Source organism: Apostichopus japonicus, chromosome 3 (assembly GCF_037975245.1).
Source record: "Apostichopus japonicus isolate 1M-3 chromosome 3, ASM3797524v1, whole genome shotgun sequence".
In the NCBI taxonomy this organism is placed as follows: domain Eukaryota; kingdom Metazoa; phylum Echinodermata; class Holothuroidea; order Aspidochirotida; family Stichopodidae; genus Apostichopus; species Apostichopus japonicus.
Genome location: NC_092563.1, coordinates 16,544,090 through 16,569,004, shown reverse-complemented (window position 1 = coordinate 16,569,004; position 24,915 = coordinate 16,544,090). Strand labels below are relative to the sequence as shown.

The window sequence follows — 24,915 nt, the reverse complement described above, 5'->3', positions numbered from 1 at the left end:
ACGATAGGGGTACTTATGAGGTGTAGGAAGGGAGGGGAACCATCATGGGGCTGTTTCTCACGTATTAACCCAGGCTACTTAAAAAATGATTTAACTATCGACTAGAGTGACTGTCAGTATGATGTATTTGTATGAGGTGTGGGTGGGAGGAGCACATGTATTTGGTGGGGGAAAGGTTCCCTTAGACTTCCATGACCAACATGATGGATAACACATCACCCCCTATGAATATTCATCTAGAATGGTCGCTGATCTTCAACTTTCTACTTTGAAGAGAGCAGTAAAAAAAGACCATCAATTAAATGAAACATGTACTAAAACCTACGACTTAAGACAAGGATTTCTGAAGATTCCATTTTTCTTTACAACCTTGATTCAAGGATGTGTTAAGAATTGTATTTATATATGAAAAAGTTGAAAACAAATACGAAAACAAAATATAGTAAGCTCTTTTTCTATATTTATTTTCACTTTGATATATTCCAATATTTAATTTGTTAAACATTTGGATAACTCCTTTAAGGCAATCTTAATGACATCAACTCTTTCTTGTTCTGGCTTCAGAGTGAATGTTTTATCTTTCATTCTTACATCTTTGTCATAACATGGAAATACCAGTTACATGGTTTAAGCCATGATTTTATTTCTTCATATAAATAACTGCAGGCACTCAAGAACAAAATGAATCATTTTATTTACGTTGATCAAATTTGAAATGCATTGCAAACGATGTTATTACCATGGGGGAGGGGGGCGGGTGGGGGGAGGGAGGGAAACATTATTTTTTCCCAGATATTTTGTTGCTTCTATTAAAGGAGCAGAGTGCATATTCCCTGTGCTGAGCATGGAAGTCCAACCATTTTGTCTCACAAGTCTTATTGAAATGTAATATTTCAGAAATAAAAAGGTATGAAAATGTAGCCTGCACTGGACAAAATTGTTTCACTGATCTGTGCATCAAATTTAAATCAGGTTGTGCAGTCATCCCTTGAATAAATTTCATTTCTTTCCAGAAAGAGGGCAAAAACAGTTTCTATAAGAAATGAAATCAGCTTTATAGTGAGGTAGCATGACCACACTTGTCTGACACTTGTCTTACAATTCTTGCTTAACATAAATTAGCTGAACGTATTAACCCTGCAATATTTTATTACAATATCTACTGTAACAACAACTATCACATCCTCCATTCATACAACCTCATGAAAACCAAACCCAACCCAACCACCACACAAATTATATTTACCATTTCAGACAAACTGTGATAGATACTGTGAACCATTACAATAATGCATTCATATATTTACTTATCAGTAAACATTAATTATAATTGTTTGTATCTGGTTTCTGTCTCCAAAGAAGTTCCAACTTGGATCAAGACCACAGGCCCACATGCTTTTAACCCATTTCTTCTATACCCTGTTAGGAATAATGTGTTTCATTTTACAGAAATGCTAAAAAGAATCACGGTACTGACAACATCAACATTAACATTTAACAATTGGTGATTCTAGAAAAAAAGGTGGAACAATTTATCTTTAGAGTAGAGGTTGATTTTTTGTTCCCAGCAGATTGTTCGACAAAGGTTGAAAAAAACAAAAAAAAGAGAAGGGTGTCATGTGATCCTTCACTGTATAATTCATCTGTTTTCAATGAAGTGGCTCCATTCAAAACCACCAAAGCCAATGTAAGCATCATCAAAGAACTGAAAATATATTCATTTAACAAGGGTGCCAGGGCAGGTAGAGAAATATCCACCAATAATTGGCAGATCACAGTTGAACCAGAAAACTAACTGGACATTCGTGAACCTAATTCTATGTAAATAGTTGATAAAGGACAGCCCCACTTTGCTTCTTAGTTTCTATAATCACATTCCTCCCCTAAGAACTTTCTCTCAGGACACAACAGTTTCATAACTTTATTTCACTCTCCCAAATTACTACCCTGAGTTCAACAAGGACCCCCCCCACCCAGTTTTTGATACAAGCTCAACAACTGAGAACTTATTGACATGTTTGCTATTTAAAATCCAAGAACTCATAGATAGTTTACTTTTTAAGTTTAAGTCCATGGAAATTGTTGTTTTCCTGAATTAACATCTATAGTTACAGATTTTAAATGATATATATCTAAATGAAATAAAACTGATAGCAAACTGCTTATCCACTAGAGAGCCTGTGTAGGAGAATGTGTAAAAGTACGTTGGCCTTACGTTTCGATCCTGGCAGGATCTTTTTCAGAGTTAAAGCTATGATTTTATTTCTTCATATAACTAACTGCAGTCAAGAACAAAATGAATATTTTATATATATGTTGATCAAATTTGAAATGCATTGTAAAAGATCTTAGGGGGGGGGGGGGGGGAGACATTATCTAAATAGATATGTACTTTAAAGAAAACTGGTTCATAGCACAATTATATAGATCTATCATCTTGCAATGGTCAAAAAATGTAAATGAACTTACTTTGGTAAAAAGTGTGTAAACAGGGCAACTTTCTAGTATTATAAAATCTCCAGGGTTGTCAAAATGTTACTGATCCTCACATCAGTTTGCCAATCTGATGTACCATCTCTACATTTCCGTAGAATACTGAAAAAGAGCCAATTATTGAGGTAGCGCCTCTGAACAGAAACTGACAATGTTCCTTTGATGTAAAACATTGTGTAATCCTTACCAGTTATAGATTTTTCATTTGTCATTGAATTAAACAATCAATGTCAGCGTCACATCAAACTAGGTGTGTCGGTAGGAAACTAAAATTTTCAAGCATTTTAGCAGAGTCGTAAGTTTTAATTTCATGGGTAGGGCTCTGAGGATAAGCCAGTTTGGACTAAACAGAGCCATCGAATAGGATACGTCCATTAGTGGAACTTTAACAAATAGCTCTGGAATCTTAAACGTAATATAGAACACGGTCTTAACATATAAGGGCGGACCAGACATTCCGTTTAAAAGAAGAACTGCTGGAAAGATGTAAAAATCCATTCTTTCACGTCCAACCAGGAATGAGTCTGTCTCCACGAGGAAGGTGAGAAGAATGTGAACCAGCTGAGAACAAGGCTGACAGAAGATGACGTTGTATCATTTATTGTTTCCAGAAAGACGTCCCCAGATGAATAAGTCAACACTCCATTTGCTGTAAATTCTTCTTCAACTCTGCCTCCTAACTCTTCCAGAATAGGCATCCATCTTGAAATTGGACTGGGTTGCCATGGATACTGCTTGGCAACCACATTGGTGAAGTACGTATTCCATCATCTGTATAGAAATCAAACAACCGAGTCTATAAAAGTGCTTTGAGGTTTCATTCCAAATATCCTCCTCCTAAACAGCAATATTTTTGGCGTAATTTTTCTAACATCTAATTGAAACAAATATCATTGATTACCTGTCATCGTTATCATGGAGCCATGACTGACATTACAAAATTTCAGAAGTGAAGTGAATCGAAAAGTCCATCAAGTATTTCCCAGCAGAGATAACAAAGTGACTTGAGTTAACTTTGCCTCAAGTTGGTGAAACTACTGGCAATGACTCAAACTTACCATGAAATAACTTATTTGAAGTTCTTTCCAACTCTGGTGTTTTCACTTTTAACTTTGTCTTAACCTAAAACATAATTTATCTAAAAATTTAAATAAACTTTTGCAAAACTGAACAAAATAGTAACTAGCCTCTAAACTGAACTATCCACAAGTTATTAGCTAGTCTCCTTTGAAATATTCATGTGTGAATTACAGAGTCATATTTGATGTCTTGACTGAACTTCAATTTGCATTTTCTTTGGACAATTATTAGTTGCTGTTGGATTTACTTAATAAGTCTGTATCTGACTTTGCAATTACAGTCTACACTTCTGATGGTGTTTCTTGACGCCAGGGAAGCCCCTGATAACTGCAAAAACTCTTGGCAAACTTATTACAGCGAGGGAGGTACAATAAAGAAGAATGAATAAAATTGGGTACCTACATTTCAAAGATAAAAAAAAAAAATTGCGATAATTTTTTTTATCCTTTAATAATAATTAGAATTATAATTATTTGCCAGCTAGAAGCAATATATACAAAAGCTAATCTCTCAAAAAGAATTTGAAGCTTTAGGTTATGATCAATATTCCTCGAGGATACTTCATCCTCCAGCTCACCCTCTTCTCCATCTCTATCGTTTCCTCTTTTTTCCTTTGTTCTGGTAAGACTGCCTCTTCTCATCAGCACGTTCTTCCATTTCGGCTTCATTAGCTCTACAGATATAAAATAAAATATAGTTATGCACAGTTGTAATTATGAAACGAAACTAGATATTAATACCCGAGGTAATTTGAAAAAAAGCGACATAGTTGTGTGTTAGATGTAACCTCTTTCCGATACCTAAGGAAACTGACGGAGTATACATATATATTGATGAACGACATTGCAATAAATCTAACGTCTAAGGCCCTGTCCTAGATATCCTAACTCACTGAACTATGATTAACTGGTAAGAATTTCTAACGATTGTAAAGTTCTGTCACCCTGAAAGTTTTTTAACTATTGGCAGTTAAAATCATTAACATGAAGCAATCGGAAATTTCCAAACATTTTGACGTTTTCTTCTTTAATGGTACAGAGTAGGATGGACAAGTAAAACCAACACTGTTCACAAGAGCTGGTTATTTTTCACTACTAATAGATGAACCTTAGTCCCTTCACTCCAGATTTTGCTTATTTTTTACAAAACTGAATAGTCGAAGCAGCGTTGATATTCCAAATGGAGAACACAACCCTTCTATGATTGCCCAACCGTTTTTTTGCAAGGTCGGAAAATTCTGAAGAAAAGAATTGGGAAATATCTCCTTCCTAAAGGCCGCTACCCAAGGCCACAAAATCCGAGATACTGAAGGTGAAAATTGGGGTCACCAATAAAAATGTTTGAATACCAGTGGTCTAAGTTTCCTACAATTCTATGACCTGTTTTTTTCCCACCTAAGCTGGTGCAAACTAATTGCGACTTTAGGCTATCCCTCAGATTTTACACGTGTAAATATTTGCTACAAATTCTAATTCTGCAGACATTCATGCATGGCAGAGTTTATCAAGACCCGAGTCAATTAATTCAACGTCTTATAAATACATCTTTGCCAGAAGATTGAAGGTTTGAAACTTATATCATTTTTCATATAATACATGTACACTTTATTTTGTAAAAAGAAAATATTGTAGCACAAATATAGGTGCAAATATTCTTTATTTGAAGCATTAAATGTCGGAAATTACTGATTACAAACACTGCTGGTAGCCTTCCTTCCAGTACAATTTAAGACCTCCCATCTTGTATGTGTAAGCAGTACTCAGCCATGTGCATGGTACACAGACTACTCAATTCTCAATGTGCAATCACATTTGATCAGGAATTAGAAGTAGCTGTTTTATGAGATCTAACATAAAACCTCTTTACTTTTCCTGCAGCTGCTTAATAGCTGGTACACATTATTACTGCACTTTCAAACAATTTTGATCCCTTGTAATTGATAGAGTCCTCCTGTCTTATCTTTGTAGTATAAACTTAACCAGCATCGCTAGTTCGGACTACCGATTGTGACTCAACACGACGAGCTAATAACTTCAACGTTTGATTGCATTAATTATCTCGATCGGGTATTTCCCATCCAGTTGGGAAATACACCTTACAACCGCTATCGATTTATTTTATGTGAAGACTTTATATTGGAGCCGCATTCCTTTATTTTGGATGATCTAAACTTTTTCGTATTTTGTGAAGGATCTCATTTCGCAACATTCTTTTTATTCGTAATTATGGGTGGATCCCTATAGTTTCTAATTTACTGTTTTTCTACATAGAGTTCATTCACGAACTGGTGAGTAATAAATTTCATTTAAATTTAGTAACCACCGAACCCTGAGTTAGCTTGATGAGTTTAATAAACGAGATAATTATATGAGTACCTTCGTCGACTTGATCAAAGCTGTTGCAGTAGGTAAACGAATGATGTTAATGGGCCCGACGGCAACTTGCCAACTCATTCGAGCCCTATCTTTAATTTAGCAACTGCAAACCAACAGCTAACACTGCATCTCTGGGAATGTTGTCAATAACATCTTCATTCCCATGGTAACAGTTATGATACAAAATAATAGCAGCCACCTCACCTGTTTCTGAGTTGTCTTACAGATGGTCCGCTGATACTCGTCAACTCTCTGGAGAACGAACTCTTTTTGTCTCTTTGCTTCTTCGCTTTCTCTTTCGCCTTAAGGACTTTGTTAACCTCTGGAAAAAATAGAGTAAAATAAGATTAAACGTTCGAAGAACAAGATCTGTTATGTTTGTGAAATCGTTTTTGTCTTTAACTTTGCAATACTATCTGTATATTTCAGGCAGTATTCAACCAAATAAATTGATCACTAGTTACAGACATTTTTGAGCCGATGTGTGTAATGCATTGACCTTCACAGAATATCTCTTGTTGTACAGCACATGCCATTAAATGATGCCCGATGAGCGGATGAAATGACCAGTGACTGCCCTCAGTGAAATATGCCATGTTAGGCTAACTGGCCCATACCGAAACTTTAACAAACAACTGGATTATTTGTTTGATATTATATTTCTTATTTTGAGTATCCATCTGCTATTTTACTAATCCTATCCTCCATTCTTGTGTGTGTGTGTGGTTTTTTAACCCATTTCAATCACAAATATTGCAGAATAATAAGACTAATTAATGACAAATATTTCCATAAAGCACTGCAGCATTGCGAGGAAAGTCAAGTGCAATGTATTGCACTGTCCAGAAGATCAACTGAGATTGTTGAAGTTCTTGCATTTTGCATCTGGCATCAGAGGAAAAGAATGTAACCTGTTTAAATTATAGTATATTTTAAATTGGTTTGACATTCTGTCTATTACATTACAAGGGCAGAACGCCAATAACGTCGTACCGTGAAGACAAGAAATGATTGAAACTTGAAACACATAGAAGTTTATTCCGACTACAAAATGTCATCAACAACATTCTTTGCCAATTATAGACAGGAAAATGTTCAGGTTCCTTACTTTGAATCCAGAGTTGATTCTTGTCTTGCTTCTTGGCGATGCCTGGACGTTTCACTGTATTTCGGCCTCTTTTAGCCTCTCTCGCAGCAAACAGCTGAGCCTTTTGTAATTCCTGCTCCATACGATCGTCTGCCTGCAATATTGATTAGAATATTTTACGGTTTACAGTCGACCATCGTCTTTCTTGATAGGAAATGAGTTACCGAGAAAAGAGCTATTGGAGAAACCTTACAATCACCTACACATCCTCCCCCCCCCCACTCTCCTCCCTTCCATTGTGCATAGTGCTAATCCTTTGGATGTCTTCTTTTAAGCTGCATATTGCTTCTTTTGGTTGTAACTTTGGGAAATATCCTGACCACAGAGCATCTAACAAATACACATAACTGGATACAACTAAGTCATCTCCATGTTTACATCCCATAGGCTGATCTTTCTTTCCTTTAATGATACAGCACAATACCTCAATATTGTGATATCTTCAATATCAGGATGCAGCTTTAAATCAACTTACAGATTCATCCACGTCCATATCTCTTTTTCCTTTCCTCTTCTCTCCTTCTTCTAATCTCTTTGCAGCTGAAATCAAAAACAGGGAAAAAAGTGTTACCAGTTATTAAACATAAATGAAAAAGAAAAAGGAGAACGGTGTCATTACTGCGAGGCCATGATCATGTCATAATATTATCATAGTTTACTTGGGTTTCTTCCCCGGTGGTAAATGAATGTTAGAAATCCCCTTACCGTTGTTTTACAACTTCTAAAGTGAGTTAGGTCCAAGAGCGATAGCCATATGATCATTTCTTCTTCATTTTAAATAAATGATAAATGGAAAACTGACTGGGAAAATATGACCAAATACAAAGAGAGAAAAGAAACATTTCTTTATACCGGCCAAGGTGGATCAAAGTCATGACCCTGAGACCACTGAAACATAGCCTAAAGGAGGCAGGTTTGTTTAAGGTCCGGCCTGCCAGAATAGTGGCACCTGTTTTAGCCAGCAACAATTTGTCTGAGCTGAAATAGTCTGCAACATGTGTAAACATCCAAACTAAATGAGCTAAACAAAATAGCCTTGAGAGGTGAATACTACATGGGAGGAGGCTTCAGATCTGGCAGAGGGAGGGCGGCCCCTGTTTAGGAACCAGGTGGCTAGAGGGCCTGTGTGTCAAATGCCGGAAGAATAGTTCTCTTCTGAGGAACAGCCCAGCCACTGGATATCTCCTTTTTCCTAGCTTAGTTCTTCTCCCGGGCAGGTGAGGTTGCCAGGTCTGGAGCAGCCTCCCAGTATTTAAGCCTCCCCTCGTTGTAGTTTTTATAGCTTCCATTCTGTGTATATTTGCTTGTCCTCTTTACCCTTACCAATATCTTAATATTTAATAGTCTTTTAAAACTGTTTTTTTATAACCTGCCTGCACGGCTCCATCAGGCTTGTCTCCTTCCCACACCCAACCCTGACACTATGACATACTACATACACAAAAAAAAGGTTTTTAAGTATCGTCTGGCAAAAGCCAATGTCCCCTCTCCCCCCCCCCCCAGACACTATGGCATATTACATGCACATAAAGGTTGCTTTGTACCATATGGCAAAAGCCAATGTCCCCCCCCCACCCCCCTCCCAGACACTATGGCATATTACATACACAAAAAAAGGTTTTTAAGTATCGTCTGGCAAAAACCCAATGTCTCCTTACCTTCCATCTGCATCCTTTCCTTGTGCGTTTGGAACCAGTTTCTCTTTGGTCTGCTCAGGATCTCGGCCTGGTGCTCTAGGATCTTCTCTGCTTTGTGTACCTGCTTCTCTGTCGTCTGTATCTGTTTCTCCTCCCACTCCAGACGGAAGACAGTCTTAATATCCTCCTCCAAACTGTCGATCTTGTCTCTGTATCGCTCGACCACCTCTGTTTCCAGAACAAAAATAGAAAGTTTAAGGCTCTTTAAGTTATATAACAAAACTCCTAGTTTCTTTTTCTTAATTATGAAGTTACAAGAAAACATTCATAATTCAGTTTCTCAATACAAGATTCTTAGAAAGTACAAAATATAACTGATCTTGTCATAATTTTGACATGTTATAGAACTGAAGGTGCTAGGTCATCACTAACTTTGTCATCTCAAAATGATGGTCTCATGTAAAGATTTGTACTGTCCTGTTAAGATGGCTGCCCATCTACGTAATTATTTCCGTGTATGCATATATTCAACTGTAGTCATATAAAGAACATGTAAATAGGTTTACAGTCCACTAATTGTCTGAGAAGACCAAATTTTACTCCGGATATGTGCATAAAAGTGACAATTATTTTCAGAAATCCGTATCCCAGAAGTCCATTTCCCTAAACCACACATCTGGTTAGTATATTATATAATGGTTGCATCCTACCGTGTGGGACCGTCCGGCTCTTAACAGCCGTCTTGGATTGTTTGATGATGTCCTTCAACATCCTTCTCTCCGACTCTCCGATCAGACTCACAGATCTGTGATGAGCGACAAAATCAGAAATGAACGTGAAAACGAAAAATAAAGGCAGGAATATTTTTATTACACCACTGACTTTCACCACTGTTTAACGTCATTGAAAGGTTAATGCAACCAACTTGGATATGTAATAATATAGTTTTGAGTTCATGTGTATTTGATGATAATATAGTAGAGTCATGCTGCAAACTTCACCAACTTCTCGGATAACATTGAGGTTTTCCTTCCACAGGTTCTGTCAATGTTACATTTCAAGCCAATGCAAAGCTGAATCCTCTGTTTTCATTGGATCAACTTAATCCACCTATTATCGTCTTCGCTGTCATCTCGCAACATGCTAAACCACTCTAATGTTTTCCTACATCGATTCACGTTCTAAGATATTCACCTTTTTCATGATTAAATGTTGCAAATGTTCCTTTAACATCCAATTTTTCCTGAGGAATTCAGCTTCCCATTTCAAAGCCTAAATGTGGTCCTGAATAAAAACATACTTTTCATGACCAATAGTCTCTGAATCACAGGTAACTGCTCTTGGAAGTACCCAATCCCTTCAGAGGTCAGGGTCATAACAGGTCAAAACACATACCTGCCACCTTTGCCCGCTCTCGCAGTTCGCCCGACCCTGTGAACGTAATGTTGAGCTGTGTTTGGCATCGTCAAATTAATGACCTGCGGACAAGGACAAACCGTGATTGTAAATGATAGAAGACACGGTTTAAAAGGTACAAGAACATAGAGCGAATAATTATAACTCTAGAACCTTGGTTTTCAACCTTTTTTCGATCACGAGCCCAATTCGTCTTCCGAGCCGTCCTCGCGAGCCCATACCCTACCCTGCAAAGTTATCAACTTCATAAAATCATTTTCACAGCGTTTATTAGTGTATTCTTGACACAAGTGACCCGGGGACTCAATCAGAGCTATGTATGTTCCTCCGTGATCAGATGACAGGTACTTCCCAATTAGAGCCTATCTCAAAGATTTCTTGCAACCCTCAATGGTACAAGGCAATGGTACAAAGCAAGGCTTCCACACATCATAACCTTGGTAAATACGTAGTGTGCAGTGGTTGGTGGGAGTCACCGAATTCTCTTATACTAGTCTTATAGGGTTAGGGTTGAGTAAATTTTACCCGTTGTACAAGGTTTCATCGAAGAGGCTTCCTAAGAAACATCATCATCTGCCTTCGCCACCAGCCCCCAAAAATGCCACAATTTTTAATCATTACTGGGGCAATGCTCGCGAGCCCACAAAATCGGCTTCGCGGGCCCAAATGGGCCCGCGAGCCCAAGGTTGAAAACCACGGCTCTAGAAGGATGACATTCTTAGTATTAATCCAATTTCTAAAGATGTACTGAAACTGTAGACGTGGCCTTCATAAACATTAAATCTAGCTCAAATCCGGCTCAAATATGGCTAATATTTGATTAAGTATTTAATCAAGTCACAAACCAGTCAGGCAATTATTACGAATTACAAAAAGCATGCAAGGAAAATTCAAATTACCGTTTTGACTCCTTCGATATCAAGACCTCTGGCAGCGAGATCAGTTGCAACCAAGATGTTTATTACAAAAAAAAATTACAAAAAGCATGCAAGGAAAATTCAAATTACCGTTTTGACTCCTTCGATATCAAGACCTCTGGCAGCGAGATCAGTTGCAACCAAGATGTCAACTTGCGCTTCTTTGAACTTTCTCAGAGATTCTAAACGCTGGGATTGAAAACAGAAATGGGAATAAAAAAAATTAATAAAACGGACAGTTTTTTTTGACGATTCAAAGTACAGAATGTTGTTGCTTTCTATAAGAGCAATGAGTCATTTTCATAGATTAGAAAGGCAGTAAAAGACGCTGTTTTGGCGACACACATCTGACACCAGTTTTGTCCATATGACAAACCTTTTGACTTAAAGGTAGTCAGTATAGACCCCAAATTATAGCACACTATAATTACTAGAAGTTTTTCAAAAGTACTTTCCTGGAAGTCTTTACTCTCCAAATTGTTCACAGACATTGTTAAGGAACACACAAGATGACTGAATGTCCCAGTGAGGAAAATATCAACAAAGGTACTAATAAAAACAGTTAAAGATTCTTGACCAAAGGTGACCATATTTGAATATCTAGCATATTTGGGGCCAATACAGCATACCTTTAAACTAATGTACAGAACGGTGCTATCCTATTAAAGTCTCTGCTACAAGTTAACCACTATTATTGCTTTCAAGTATGGAAACGTACAATAACAATTTTTGGTTTTCTTGCTGGAACTTACTTTTGGTTGTTTTAAATTTCCATGGAGTTCGCCGACATTCAGGCCGAGGAGTCCGAGAATCACATGGAGGCGATGCGCCTCTTTCTTGGTCTGAACGAAAACCAGGCAATGATCGTGGAATGTTCGACAGCACAGAGCTGGAAGTAAAACATTTCTCAGTCAAATATAAAAGCTGGTCTTTGGAAATTTACAATTTAAAGAAATGATGTCATACATGCCTTTCTAATGGGAACTTTTGTTGCAATCGTAAAACAGAATATCATGAAAGGTTTTAAACTACATAGACGAGAGTCAGACATGTGAGGTTTGTGTAAATTTGAAATGAGTGCTGGCTGGGAGGATTTTTCACCTCAGTCAAACTGCACTTGACATCTACCATTTCGAGGTTGTTTTCTGGGGATTCAAAATGATGAAACAGACTAATATTTATACAAAATAGTTAACTAAATTCCCTGTTCTTGGAGGAACCAATTATCTACATAAAATAAAAAGTTCAAATATTATCTTTTGTTGTTCTAAACATTTATATACACAGTTTACTATTTTGCACATATTTAGTTTGCAAAGGCAATGCTACCACACGGAACCTCTACTGTTTGGTATAAGCAGTGTCTTAGCAGACTCTTGCCGTTAATCCCCCGATTAGCACATGTAAAACAAAATCTACCTCAATACCTAGTATAATTCACTGAACAGTTACTTTTTGTTGCATCTAAGGATACAAAGTTTATCTATCATCAGCCTGATGACAACCCCTGGAACTTAAAAGCAATAAAGCTGACAAAAATAACTGCAAAAGCTTTAAAATTCATGACTATATGAACGCCCAAAGCCTACTGGTATCTTGATATCTATCTATCTGTCTGTCTGTCTGTCCGTCTGTTGCATACTATTGCCACTCACCTGCTACGATGGCCTCCCTGTCACCTTCTCGATTGTTTCTAATTCTGATAAATTCTTGACGGAGTTTGAAAGCCACCTCTGTGTTTTCGTTCACAAATATCCTGACCGGGTCTTTGAGGGAGACCAGAGCGAGGTCCTTGACCTATCAACCGAAGCAAAATAAAAAGTAACCATCACTGTTGAAGTTGCACGCTGATGAAGCATACTAGCCAAAACCAGAAAATGGAAAGAGAGCGTATGAAGGGTGAATAATTGTTTCAGGTCCCTTTCCCCCTACACTTCCCTGGGCGGAAAATAATGATATGGAAATCTCAGATGTCCCAGAATGTCAACCACAACCAAATATCTCCAGCATCGCTGAAAGGCTGCAATCAGCACACTTTATTTTTATCCCCCCCCCCAAAAAAATAATAATAATAATAATAATAATGATCATAATAGTGATAAAGATAATACTAATGATTACACTGATAATCATGATAATGATAATAATAATCAAAATAACAATAAAAACAACAGTAATAATAATAGTAATAATAACAATGCTCACAATGATAATGATAATAATAATAACAATAATAATAATCATAATAATAATAATGACAATAATCATAATAAATAAAAATATTAATTCCCTAAAAGGACACTAACCTTATCTGTCATTGTAGCAGAGAAGAGCATCGTCTGACGAGTCGCAGAGGTCATCTTCACAATTTCCTTCATCTGTTCATCAAAATACTCGTCCAGCATCCTGCAAGATTGATTGATTATCAAATAAAAAAAAGTGATTATACTTACAACATTTCTTCCAAAGAACTATATCTATGTTGCCAGAATTCAATGACTAGTTATGCTAACAACAATGCATTCATTTTAGTTTTGATTTTCTCTTTACTCAGTGCAATAAATACAACGAGATACAAAACTGGAGACCTGAGAGTCAAATTTCTTGTCTTCTTGCGGTGTGTCAAACTACACCCCAACCTGCTCCCCCTCCCTCCCCGCTCCCTCCCCCACCAACACAAACCCAAAACATGAATATCCAAAGTGTTAACGATGTTAGATGCAAGAAATGGCTTTAGCAAACAAGATTCACAACGAAAAACACTGTGTAGGAATTGCATGTAAATTTCTCAAGGATAAAATTGGAATAGGTTCCTCTTTCTCCAGTCAAACTTTAAACACAAACTAACTCCTAAACTTTTCTCTTCAATCTATTTCTATCTTATTTACCTGTCGGCCTCATCCAGGATCAGAATCTCTATTCCGGTGAGACCGAACGACGGAGTGTTGTGGAGATGATCAATGAGTCTTCCTGGTGTGGCTATGATAATGTCTGGTCCCTTCCTTAAAGACGCTTCTTGTAGTTTTACTTCAAGACCACCTGGATGAAAGAGAAATAAACACAATGTGGGAAACTTCTAAGGATAAACAATTTCTAGTTCAATGTAAGGAGTCTCACACCTTATAATAAGCAACACAAGAAAATATTGTTCTTTCTATAATTTATCTTCACAAGTATATTTCTTCAACATGGAGATTATGATATGAGTGTTTTATTCAGCAGAAATGAAAAAAGTTTGAAAAAAAATGCTAAAGTTTACTCATGAAGGTAGAATTTATCAAAACATCATTGATTTCATGAATGAGTATCTTTGTTTTGAGATCCGATAACTTATTGCAATGTCAGTTTGGACACACCTGTACTTTAATAACTAAGGCATCAATAAACAAACTAATATCAATGTTAGTATATTTTTTCGTGGTAAGCTTTTCACTCATTCCACTTAAACCGTTTTACATTCTTGTTTCTTGTTTTACACTGTTTTGAATAATATTGCAAAACAAGCCTTACCCACGGCTAGACATACATCCACCTCTGTGAATTGACCGAGTTGCTTTGTGACCTGAAAGACTTGTACCCCCAGCTCCCTGGTGGGTACCAGGACGAGTACCCTGCTGATGGGAGCCTGCCGGGGTTTGTATAGGAGACGCTCCAGTACTGGTAACATGAAAGCAGCAGTTTTACCTGTAAAGAGTTAACACAGTTTAATGCGCTACATGTGCATATTCATATAACATACAACATACTTGTATTATACATACAGTAAGAGAATCAAGCATAAAGCAGAATTTAAACAAAGACAAACCTGTAATGCTATAAATGTTACAAATTTAGAGTTTGATGATGTATTAAGATGGTCTGTTATCTATACTAGGAGAAACAACCTAGACCACCACAGTGAGTAATTTAGTATTCAAATTCTGTATAGCAGTTCTGAATTTTTCTCCTCAAAATTACTATAGTTCCTGTGTATAAAACTGCTATGCATTCTTTACACTTCTATAGCAATTGATGATCATTTTGTATTGTATTTAGCAAAGCAATACCGAATCAATTCTTCCCTGCACCAGTACACAAACAGGTCTGCATTTTTTTCTTTTTTCCCCCTTTATTTTAATAAAAATTTCCTAAGCCAACATCCTAATTCCTCTTCATAGCCAAGAAAATTTTGCATCATTTGTACGTGCCACATTCACTTAATGCCACAAACTGTCAGCTGAGTGAGGATTTATCTCTTAGAAACTATGTTCATCCTCACTACGTTGTTATCAAAAAGTATGAAAATGTATCTGTTCAACATAAAAGTTAAGTGAAACTATCGAATTTGTCTCGAGATGTGCAACCCGACATAGTTAAACTCTAAAGAGCTCTCCCAGCTACCTTTCTACCGTCCTCTCTCCATCACCACCGATTTATTCATTCAAATTTACTTGAATGATTTACATAACATTAACCAGTGATCCCTTACCTGTTCCTGTTGCAGCACAAGCACATACATCTTTGCCCAGTAGGGCTATCGGCACCGTCCTGGACTGGATCGGGGTTGGAGTTCGGAAGTTCATGGCAGAAATGGCCTGGCCAAAAAATTAATTGAATAGATGGTTACATCACTGGAGGAAGCAATGGTATTCTTGTGAATTATGTTAAATGAGAAGTAAAACCAAACCACATCTTGTAAAGAAAGAAATACCTAGGAAAGGAAACAAAGAAGTTTCCTCTATCTGCAAGATATCAAAGCTGATTCTTCACATCATTAGGATGCAATGCTTTTCACACATTTTATGGCAGAGTTCCTCTCTGTGAAATCTTTTAAGTTCCCCTTCTCATTTTTTGCAAAGTCAACATTGCTATTAATGAAATCACTGGCAGTACTGTAGCTACCGGCTACATTGACAATATTTCCAAGAGAACTTAACAAAAATGATAAATGAATCGATAAGAATAAACCTGAAACGTTGGAAATTTAAGTAAAATACAACAATCATAATTTTGCAATAAAATATAGAAAGCCTACATAGTAAATTGGATTTTTAGTATCGAATGGCATTGGCAAAAACCCTCTCAAAGCTAACTCGAAAAGCTGCATAAGTTGATACGTTTACAGAGTATGAAGGAGACTTGCAATTAACGAGAGACACCTGGCAAATGATACTGAGAACTTCTCCTACATTACACACCTGTGGTATCTAGGAAGCTGACAACGCCCCATGGAAAACGAAAGTGAAAAGATATACACCGACAAAAGAAAACGATTATTTTGAGTCGTACCTTCATAAGTGGACGAGACAAGTTCATCTGATCAAAGGATGCGGCTTCATCTGTTGCCTCGGGTAACTCCTGAAAGAATGGCTTCTTCTCTTTTTGTTCTATATAAGATGAAACATTAAGCGATTGTTAGTAACCAATCTGAATGATCCATCTTCACTGACTATCAGCAACTTTAGTAACTTTCAAGTAAATCTCGATTCTCATGACTAATTAGGAACCAGCTTTATGAAACGTTGAATACGTCAGAAAACAAGTCTCATAACTCGCCAGTAAATACAGTAAATCATGTTTAGTTACAAATGGCTTGTACAAGTTACATTAAACCAACTGGGTACAGTTCAATACTAAATAATAATAAATCCCCCCCCCCCCAAAAAAAATCAAATCAAATAAAAACTACTAAATTCCTGATCATAGTCATCTATTTCTAACTTGAATAACTAAAGCACTTTTAAAGACATAACACTTCTCACCAAAAATAGACGAAAAAAACAGCTATGGTCAGGATTTTCTGGTGTAATTTAGGGTAGAACAAGGCTTGTCACCTCTGAAAGTGCTCATGGTCAAGACTAACTGTTATATATCAGTATCACGCCATCTATTTTGGTAAAGTTGTTGTGACCTGCATGTGACCTGATGAAAATAAACAGTTCAATATGGCCGCATGTGCTGTAAACACTTAGCATTTGTCTTCTTGTTATATTGCTAGGAATCAGGATAATCCTCCATTAATCCAGGGTATAACAAACTGGCGACGAACTAAGGAAGAACCTATAATATAACCCAGAATATTTCTGTATTGTAAACATGTCAGTTTACGGGAATATCGGGCCGTTTGACAACACAGTCGAAAGCTTCGAAGATTACGCAGATCGCTGCGATGCCTTTATAGTGGCAAACGATATTGCCGAGGCGAGACAGGCTAATTTTTTTCTCGCTATGGTGGGCGCTGAGACTTTCAAGCTCTTGAAAACGGTATGTAGCCCAGACAAGCCGTGTACACAGACGTACGCGCATCTGAAAACCATCCTGAAAGGACATTTTTCACCGAAACCGATCGTGATCGCTGAACGTTTTAAATTTTGGGCTGCTTCACAGTCTGAAACCGAGTCAGTTGCAGACTTTATTGTTCGCTTGAAGAACTTAGCAACCCATTGCGATTTCAACGCATTTCTACTGGAGGCACTGCGAGACAGACTGGTCTCGGGACTGCACACAAGATTTGTGAAAACTCAGACGCAGCTACTCTCAACCGCTGATCTGACGTTTGAAAAAGCTAAAACCAAGTGTCTTGCAGACGAAATGGCTGGCATAGCAACAAGGGAACATATCGATGCAGGAAGTTCTGTGAGTACAAACAGATTGAATTGGCGGAGCCCTCAAAGTCAAGGACGAAGGGGTCAGGGGACTAATAGAAACAACGACAAGCACAATAGGCCTAATCAGCAACCCTGGCAAGCTAACAGTGCACAATCATGCTATCGCTGCGGGGGAAGCAACCACAAGCCCGATGACTGCAGGTTTCGCGAGGTAAACTGTCATTCTTGCGGGAAGAAGGGTCATATTCAAAGAGCTTGCCGATCTGGGGCTAAGGGACCTCAAAGCCAGAAAAGTTTGCAGAATCAGACAAGGACAGGGGGTCACCGCAACCACTCCGTCTCAACTAGCTATAGGCCTATGGAGGATGGTGAGCCTAACGTTAGTTCTAGTAATAAGGACACTAATGAACAGTATGTAGATAGTGTTAATACTGATGAAAGTGATTTACATTGTGGTTTATATCATACATTATCAGGTGTAAAGACCAATAAGCCGTATTTGATTACGTTAGTGGTAGGGGACACTAATGTTCCAATAACCATGGAAATTGACACCGGTGCGGCTCGTTCCACCATTTCAGAGCATGTGTACAAGTCCAGTTTTACCCATTACCCCATAAAGGATACCAATATAACCCTACGTGGCTATTCAGGTGAAAAGGTGCCTGTGATAGGGAGTATTGTAGTCACGGCAAAGTATGGAGGTACTAGTTGTAGGATGGATTTATTGGTTGTCAAGGGAAGCCGTCCATCCCTTTTCGGCAGAGACCACTTGAGTAAAATCAAACTGGACTGGGAGAATATTTTTGTGGTATCTGAGCCAAAACCAGCAAAGGTTGGAATCCAAAATTTGGGGAATCCTGTGTCACCAACCTTGGAAAATTTGTTGAGTCAAAATCAGAAAATGTTCTCATCAAGGGATATGGGTATTAAGGGATTCTCTGCTAGGTTGAGGGTGAAAGCAAAAAGTAGACCCAAATACCAAAAGAGTAGACCAGTGCCTTACTCATTGTTGTCAAAGGTGGAAAATGAATATGAGAAACTTATCAAGAATGATATAGTTACCCAAGTCAACTATAGTGAATGGGCCTCACCAGTTGTGCATGTACAGAAGGGAAACGGTGAAATAAGAGTATGTGGAGACTACAAAGCTTTGAATGATTGTATTGAAGATGAGGGATACAAATTACCAAATACTAATGATTTATTTGCAAAACTGGCACAGGGAGGTACACACCCTAAGGTATTTTCAGTGCTTGATTTATCTGGTGCTTTCAATCAGCTGTTTCTTGATGACGAATCAGCTAGGCTCCTAGTAATGAATACACATAAGGGGTTACTGTCACCAAAACGTTTGTGTTATGGAGTGAAAACTGCACCAGCTATTTTCCAGGAAACGATGGACAAAATATTATCTGGATTAGACAATGTATTTTGTTACATAGATGATATCTTGATTGCAACTGAGAATGAGAATAGTCACCTTAAGGCCCTCGATGCAGTGTTTGCGAGGTTAAACATGCACAATGTTCGGCTGAATGGCACAAAATGTCAATTCATGAAATCAAAGATCAGGTATCTTGGTCATGAGCTCACCAGTGAAGGTGTGAGCCCTTTGCAGGACAAAATCGAGGCCATACAAAAGGCACCTCGACCAACCAATGTATCTGAATTGAAGTCCTTTCTGGGCATGGTGAACTATTATGGCAAATTTGTAAGGAATCTCTCTTCTCAGATGCAACCATTGTATGCCCTACTGCAACACAACATTAATTGGGTTTGGAGTGATGACTGTGAGCAAGCTTTTGTTAATGCAAAGAATGCTCTAGCTAGTAATCAGGTGCTCACCCATTTTGATCCAAATAAACCTCTAGTGTTGAGTGTGGATGCTAGTCCATGTGGACTTGGAGCTGTTTTGGGCCATCGATATCCAGATGGTTCAGATCGCCCCATAGCATATGCCTCTAGGACATTGAGTCAGACCGAGAAGAATTATGCCCAAATCGAAAAAGAGGCTCTTGCCATTATTTTTGGGATCAAGAAATTCCACTTGTATTTGTATGGCACTAATTTCACACTTATCACAGATCACCAACCGTTGACTAAGATCTTCGGACCAAAACATGGCATCCCGGCTTTGGCGGCAGCTCGGATGCAGAGATGGGCAGTGTTATTGTCCGCATATCAGTACAATATTGAGTACCGCTCTTCCGCAAAGAATGCAAATGCAGATTTGCTCAGCAGACTCCCAGTTGGGGAAGCCTCTAGTGGTGACCCAGAGGAGTATTTTGTTTTTGAGACAGTCCTAATGGAAACCCCTATTACTGCGACTGAAATTTCAAAACATACAGACAAGGACCCAGTTTTAGCCAAAGTTTTAGAGTTTACTCTATCTGGCTGGCCAAATCATTGTGTGGACCCTGCCATACAACCATACTTCACACGCAGAGATGAGCTATCCCTGGAGGATGGATGCCTTCTTTGGGGGCGTAGAGTAATTATTCCATCCAAATTGCATGAGCTTATCCTGAGTGAACTTCATGAATGTCATCCGGGCATGAGTCGGATGAAGGCACTTGCTAGGTGTTATGTATGGTGGCCAGGTTTAGACAAGGATATTGAGGATAAAGTTAGGCTGTGCACGCAATGTATACAAGTGCAGAAGGCGCCTAACCCTGAACCATTGCTGTTATGGCCATGGGCCACACAGCCGTGGCAGCGGGTTCACATAGACTATGCAGAGGTCAAAGGTCAGAATTTCTTGCTAGTGGTGGATAGCCATTCAAAGTGGTTGGAGGTATTACTAATGAATACCACAACAAGTACTACCACGATTAATGTTTTGAGAACACTTTTTGCACGTTATGGGTTACCCATTCAGCTAGTAAGTGATAATGGTCCTCAGTTTAGATCTGAGGAATTTCAGAACTTTCTGAAGTCCAATGGTGTGGACCATACTCTCACCCCTCCATACCATCCAGCTACGAATGGGCTTGCAGAACGCAATGTTCAAACTTTCAAGAATGCTTTGCTAAGTCAAGTGGGGAGACATTGGGTCACAAGGTAGCTAATGTTTTATTTACTCTTAGAAATACCCCGCACACAACTACCGGGAAAACTCCATCAGAGTTATTTCTTAAGAGATCCCCAAGGACTAGGCTCTCTTTAGTGAAACCTAGCCTGCAGAGGAAGGTGGAAAAGAGACAGGATGCTGCAAAACAGCAAAGGGACCGCAGTTCATCAGTGCGGCAGTTCGACCTTTATCAACCAGTGAGGGTGCGAAATGTTAGAGGGGGGAAGGATCGATGGATTCCTGGTACCATAGTGAAAGTCAAGGGGCCTCGTACATATATTGTTAGGATCCCTGGCAATAATCGTAGGTTTGTACACTCAGATCATCTTATCCCTGACGATACTGGTGCAAATGCTATGGCTGGAAAACCAAACATCAACTCCCCTATGGATGATGATGTCGTGTCAGTTCCAGTTAATGTACCTCAGACAACTAGGGAATTAGGGCAGAGCTCTAACTTGGATCAGCCAGGACCTTCCACCACATCCCCAGTAGTATCTGGTAGTCCTGTCCACACAGGTCAAACCCCAGTCGTGGTAGCAGAGTGCCCTGCACCATCAGCTACAGTAACCAGGTCAGGCAGAGTTGTCAGACCACCCAAGAGGTTAGAGATCTAATTATACCCTCAAGTTGTTAGTTTTGTTTGTTTGTTTTGATAAAAGATTGATTGATTTGATAAAAGTTGAGTTGTTTAATGAAGAAAAATATTTGATTGTTTCATCATCTGGAAGGAAGGAGTGTTATATATCAGTATCACGCCATCTATTTTGGTAAAGTTGTTGTGATCTGCATGTGACCTGATGAAAATAAACAGTTCAATATGGCCGCATGTGCTGTAAACACTTAGCATTTGTCTTCTTGTTATATCGCTAGGAATCAGGATAATCCTCCATTAATCCAGGGTATAACACTAACCAATGATCTTTTTTTTTGCTTGAGTAATAACAGACATGCTCTAGTTGTCAAATCTTCCTTGTGAAACTAACACAGTGAGAATACACACTGTAGACAATATAGCTGTTCCCAAACAATGGAAAAAAATTGAGCTTTTCATTACCCAGTTTTCTGCCATCCTACCAAACCTATCCAGTATTAATGTAAGGAACTTTTTGTGGTATTTGTCATTCATGACATCTAAATGCATTTAGACTCCATCCTCTTTGCTCAACATTTGCACTTCCCTCCCCACAATATCTCAAGGTAAGCAAATAATGCCTTTATAGTTGCAACGGCCATTCTTTTCGCTACTGATTTACTCCAGTTTTTCATCCTCATTTCTACTTACCTTCCTTCTGCTGCATTTTGACCCTCTTCTCGCTGACTGATTTGTTCTTGACTTGATCCCAGTATTCATTCATCTCAGCCACGCCAACCTCTTCATCTTCGTCTGAAGAGTCTTCGTCGTCTGAATCTGCCTCTTCTTCTTGGGCGCCGCTTTCATCGGTTTCCTTCTTGGCTTCTGCATCTGTCGTTGGCTCGTCTTCATCTTTGTTCTCGGCCGTCTGTTCTTTGAGCGAGGCCTTCTTCTCAAGAGCTTCTTTCTGCCGTTTTGAAGAAAATAATTATTTAGCAAATTAGCATTACTGGGTACCAAACTGAATGATTCAAAACACCGTCCAATTAGCAAGTACTAGGTAGAAGGACATATTCTGGGCTTTTCTTTCATCATGCTGAATGCATTTTTTATTGTACGAGCAGTTTAATGGGGTGACCTCTGACGAATGACCTTAAGCAAGATGGTCAGCAGAGGTACAAAGGGTAAATACAAATAGAAGTGGACTCCTATGTTTACATTCCTCTCACAACAAGTTACAATTCAATTTTTGATGGGACTTTCAGTCATCCAAGATCCAGAAATTTGATATTTACATCAAATTCAGATTGCATTGTAACTAAATATCTCCAAACAGGAAAAAGGTTAAATTGGTTTTACCCAAAAATACTGTTCTATTCATCAAACCTACACATCTCTCCTACAGTGTACTTATTGCTGTTCTATGAATTCACTAATCTTTATATCTCTCCAACAGTGAACATATTGGTCACTCGTTCTTTTATTTTGCAACATTTTTACCGACAAGGCGACAACCAAATAGTAAGGTCTGGCTGTCCGAGGGACAACCACAAATGATCCATAAAACTTTTGCCCTGACTAGTAATATTACCAGCAAACTGTTTCTCAAATACTGTTATGAAAGCCGCACACCAATGATCAGAGAACTTCAAGGCAGCCACATTTTTTTGGGGGGGGGTGGGGGCTTAGCCCCTCCATACTACCTCCAGAACCATCACTCAACATTCCACTAAGAATGCATCCTCATTTGAAAATTGTACTCTTTTTGAGAGGGCAAGTTATTTCAGGATGTAACCATTTCAGTACATACGGGTCAGTGTGTACATCAGAAGAAACTGTTTGGGTTTAGTGTTTTCAGATATTCCGATGTCAAGTGAATATGATTCATATTATCAAATGTGTAATTCCACTTAATTATCATTGCAGCTCATTGGCCTGTACCTATTTAGAGGTATTTTGCAAACTGCTTTTATCATGAATAGTTTAAAGCGAATCTGAAACAAAAAATAGAGATTATACAAGGCTCCTGGTTACCCTTTTTCTTTCTCTTCTTATCTCTGCAATCTTATCTTCTAACGTTGTCTTGGTTGGTCTCTTTACAAATTTCTCAAGGCCATCTGTCCATTCCGATTCCTCTACGAGGCCCTTCTCAGTAAACTCAAATTCTTCCTCAAATGTACTTTTTCCTGTCTTTTTATTGGTTGGAAATGCTTTGGGTGCCACAGCCTGTTAGATGTGGAAGGAAACAAACAGACATTGAAAAGAGGAATCGTAGGGTGGGGTCAACTTGTGAAGTTTGACCACCTAGATTGAGATTCAGGAGGATTTTTGCACAAACAAACCTATAAAATAGAATATACTCTATTGCAAAGGTGTGTTTCTAAGGCTAGGCCTACTCATACTCTCAACATCTTGCCTACTGTAGGTGGATGAATACAGTGGAATGAAAATGAACATCACTAAAAGTAAAACTTAAACTGCATTTCTGAAAAATACTGAAAATCAGTGTTCCTGAAATTCCTTCAAGTCAAGTGAATTATTGAATGGAAAAAATGAAAACAATTTTACAAATTTTGAGGTTAACGCTTCAAGTTGGATAAATATGAAACATAATTAAAAGGGGTTTTCATCAAACCACGGAAACATTTCCAAATGGCAATGAGGTGTGATAACTAATTTTGATTCACAAATTTGTTATCGCTACTGTAATACAACAGTACCCAGTTTATTCCTGGACCTAGTGTAGGCAATGTTTGCAGACCAGGATTACAAAAGCATAAACCAGGGAATAATTTATCCAAAATTGCATTGCAAAGTAGTCAGATCGCTAAACGAGCCCAAAGTTGTGTACGTAGATATAGCAGATTTTTACACAGGAACCAGATATACTTTGAACACCAAATTATTTCCTGTTACTGTGTTAGTGTTATCTGTGCTTGTGCCTAAGACCTGTTTGCTGAACTAATCAACCAGTACCAACTTAAGGATATAAACCTGTAGTGTAAGTTATGAACATCATATTTTATTTGGCCCATTATAGTCTAACCATACTGCATTTGGTCATTATTAGTATTACTTGGTAAACCTGAACACCGAACAGTGATGATAGATAATATAGGCTAGGCCGTAATTAGGCCTAGGATAAGGTTAGTGTGCTAGGTCCATCAGCCACCATTTTCAAAATATTAGTAAAAATCTGCCACCTTTATCGCTTAATTAAATATCATATCACCGTAATTGTACTAATGCCTGGTAACCTGCATGCAAGTATAGGCTAGCTATGTCTTAACATTAGGCTTGCAGTTACACTTATATTGTGTAACATCGTGCGTTAGGCTACAATGCGCTACTGTCACATGTGTACTTCTACTACAAGAAAAACATTGCTCCATGACGATTTAACTCAACATTTGACTTAAAAATAAATCTCTTACCTCCTCATCACTACTGGAGTCCTCTGATTCCTCTTCAATGTCTATTTCTTCACCAATTGTACGAACAAAGTCCATCTTTGTATTTTTAACGAGTACAAATTTCGCAAATCTCAACACATCTGGTGAAGATGCTAGTCTATGTGGGACAGTCGTTTTATTAGTAAGTAAAAGATTTCCCGCGG

The 24,915-nt window shown here is 38.2% G+C and overlaps 1 protein-coding gene across 1 annotated transcript; it reads right to left on the bottom strand.

The window, feature by feature from the left end:
* Positions 1 to 443: 443 nt before the first annotated feature.
* On the bottom strand, positions 444 to 24,892 carry LOC139965212 (probable ATP-dependent RNA helicase DDX27). Its single transcript, XM_071967368.1, has 19 exons — positions 24,734 to 24,892; positions 23,334 to 23,525; positions 22,011 to 22,266; positions 16,334 to 16,431; positions 15,534 to 15,639; positions 14,576 to 14,749; positions 13,954 to 14,104; positions 13,372 to 13,471; positions 12,721 to 12,862; positions 11,818 to 11,954; positions 11,156 to 11,254; positions 10,128 to 10,210; positions 9,443 to 9,537; positions 8,754 to 8,960; positions 7,571 to 7,635; positions 7,057 to 7,189; positions 6,153 to 6,270; positions 4,151 to 4,246; positions 444 to 3,264 (listed from the first exon to the last, which is right to left on the bottom strand). The coding sequence occupies exons 1-18, from the start codon at positions 24,806 to 24,808 to the stop codon at positions 4,165 to 4,167; spliced, it is 2,313 nt and encodes a 770-aa protein (XP_071823469.1). The 5' UTR covers positions 24,809 to 24,892; the 3' UTR covers positions 444 to 3,264; positions 4,151 to 4,164.
* Between the last annotated feature and the right edge of the window lie 23 nt (positions 24,893 to 24,915).

Excerpts from the sequence above, each read along its gene's own strand:
- LOC139965212 (XM_071967368.1), bottom strand. The coding sequence starts at position 24,808 with ATGGACTTTGTTCGTACAATTGGTGAAGAAATAGACATTGAAGAGGAA. Across the intron at positions 22,267-23,333 it reads TAAGAAGAGAAAGAAAAAGG|AAAGAAGCTCTTGAGAAGAA; the intron begins GTAACCAGGAGC and ends TCAAAACGGCAG. Across the intron at positions 10,211-11,155 it reads ATATCGAAGGAGTCAAAACG|GTCATTAATTTGACGATGCC; the intron begins GTAATTTGAATT and ends CCTTGTCCGCAG.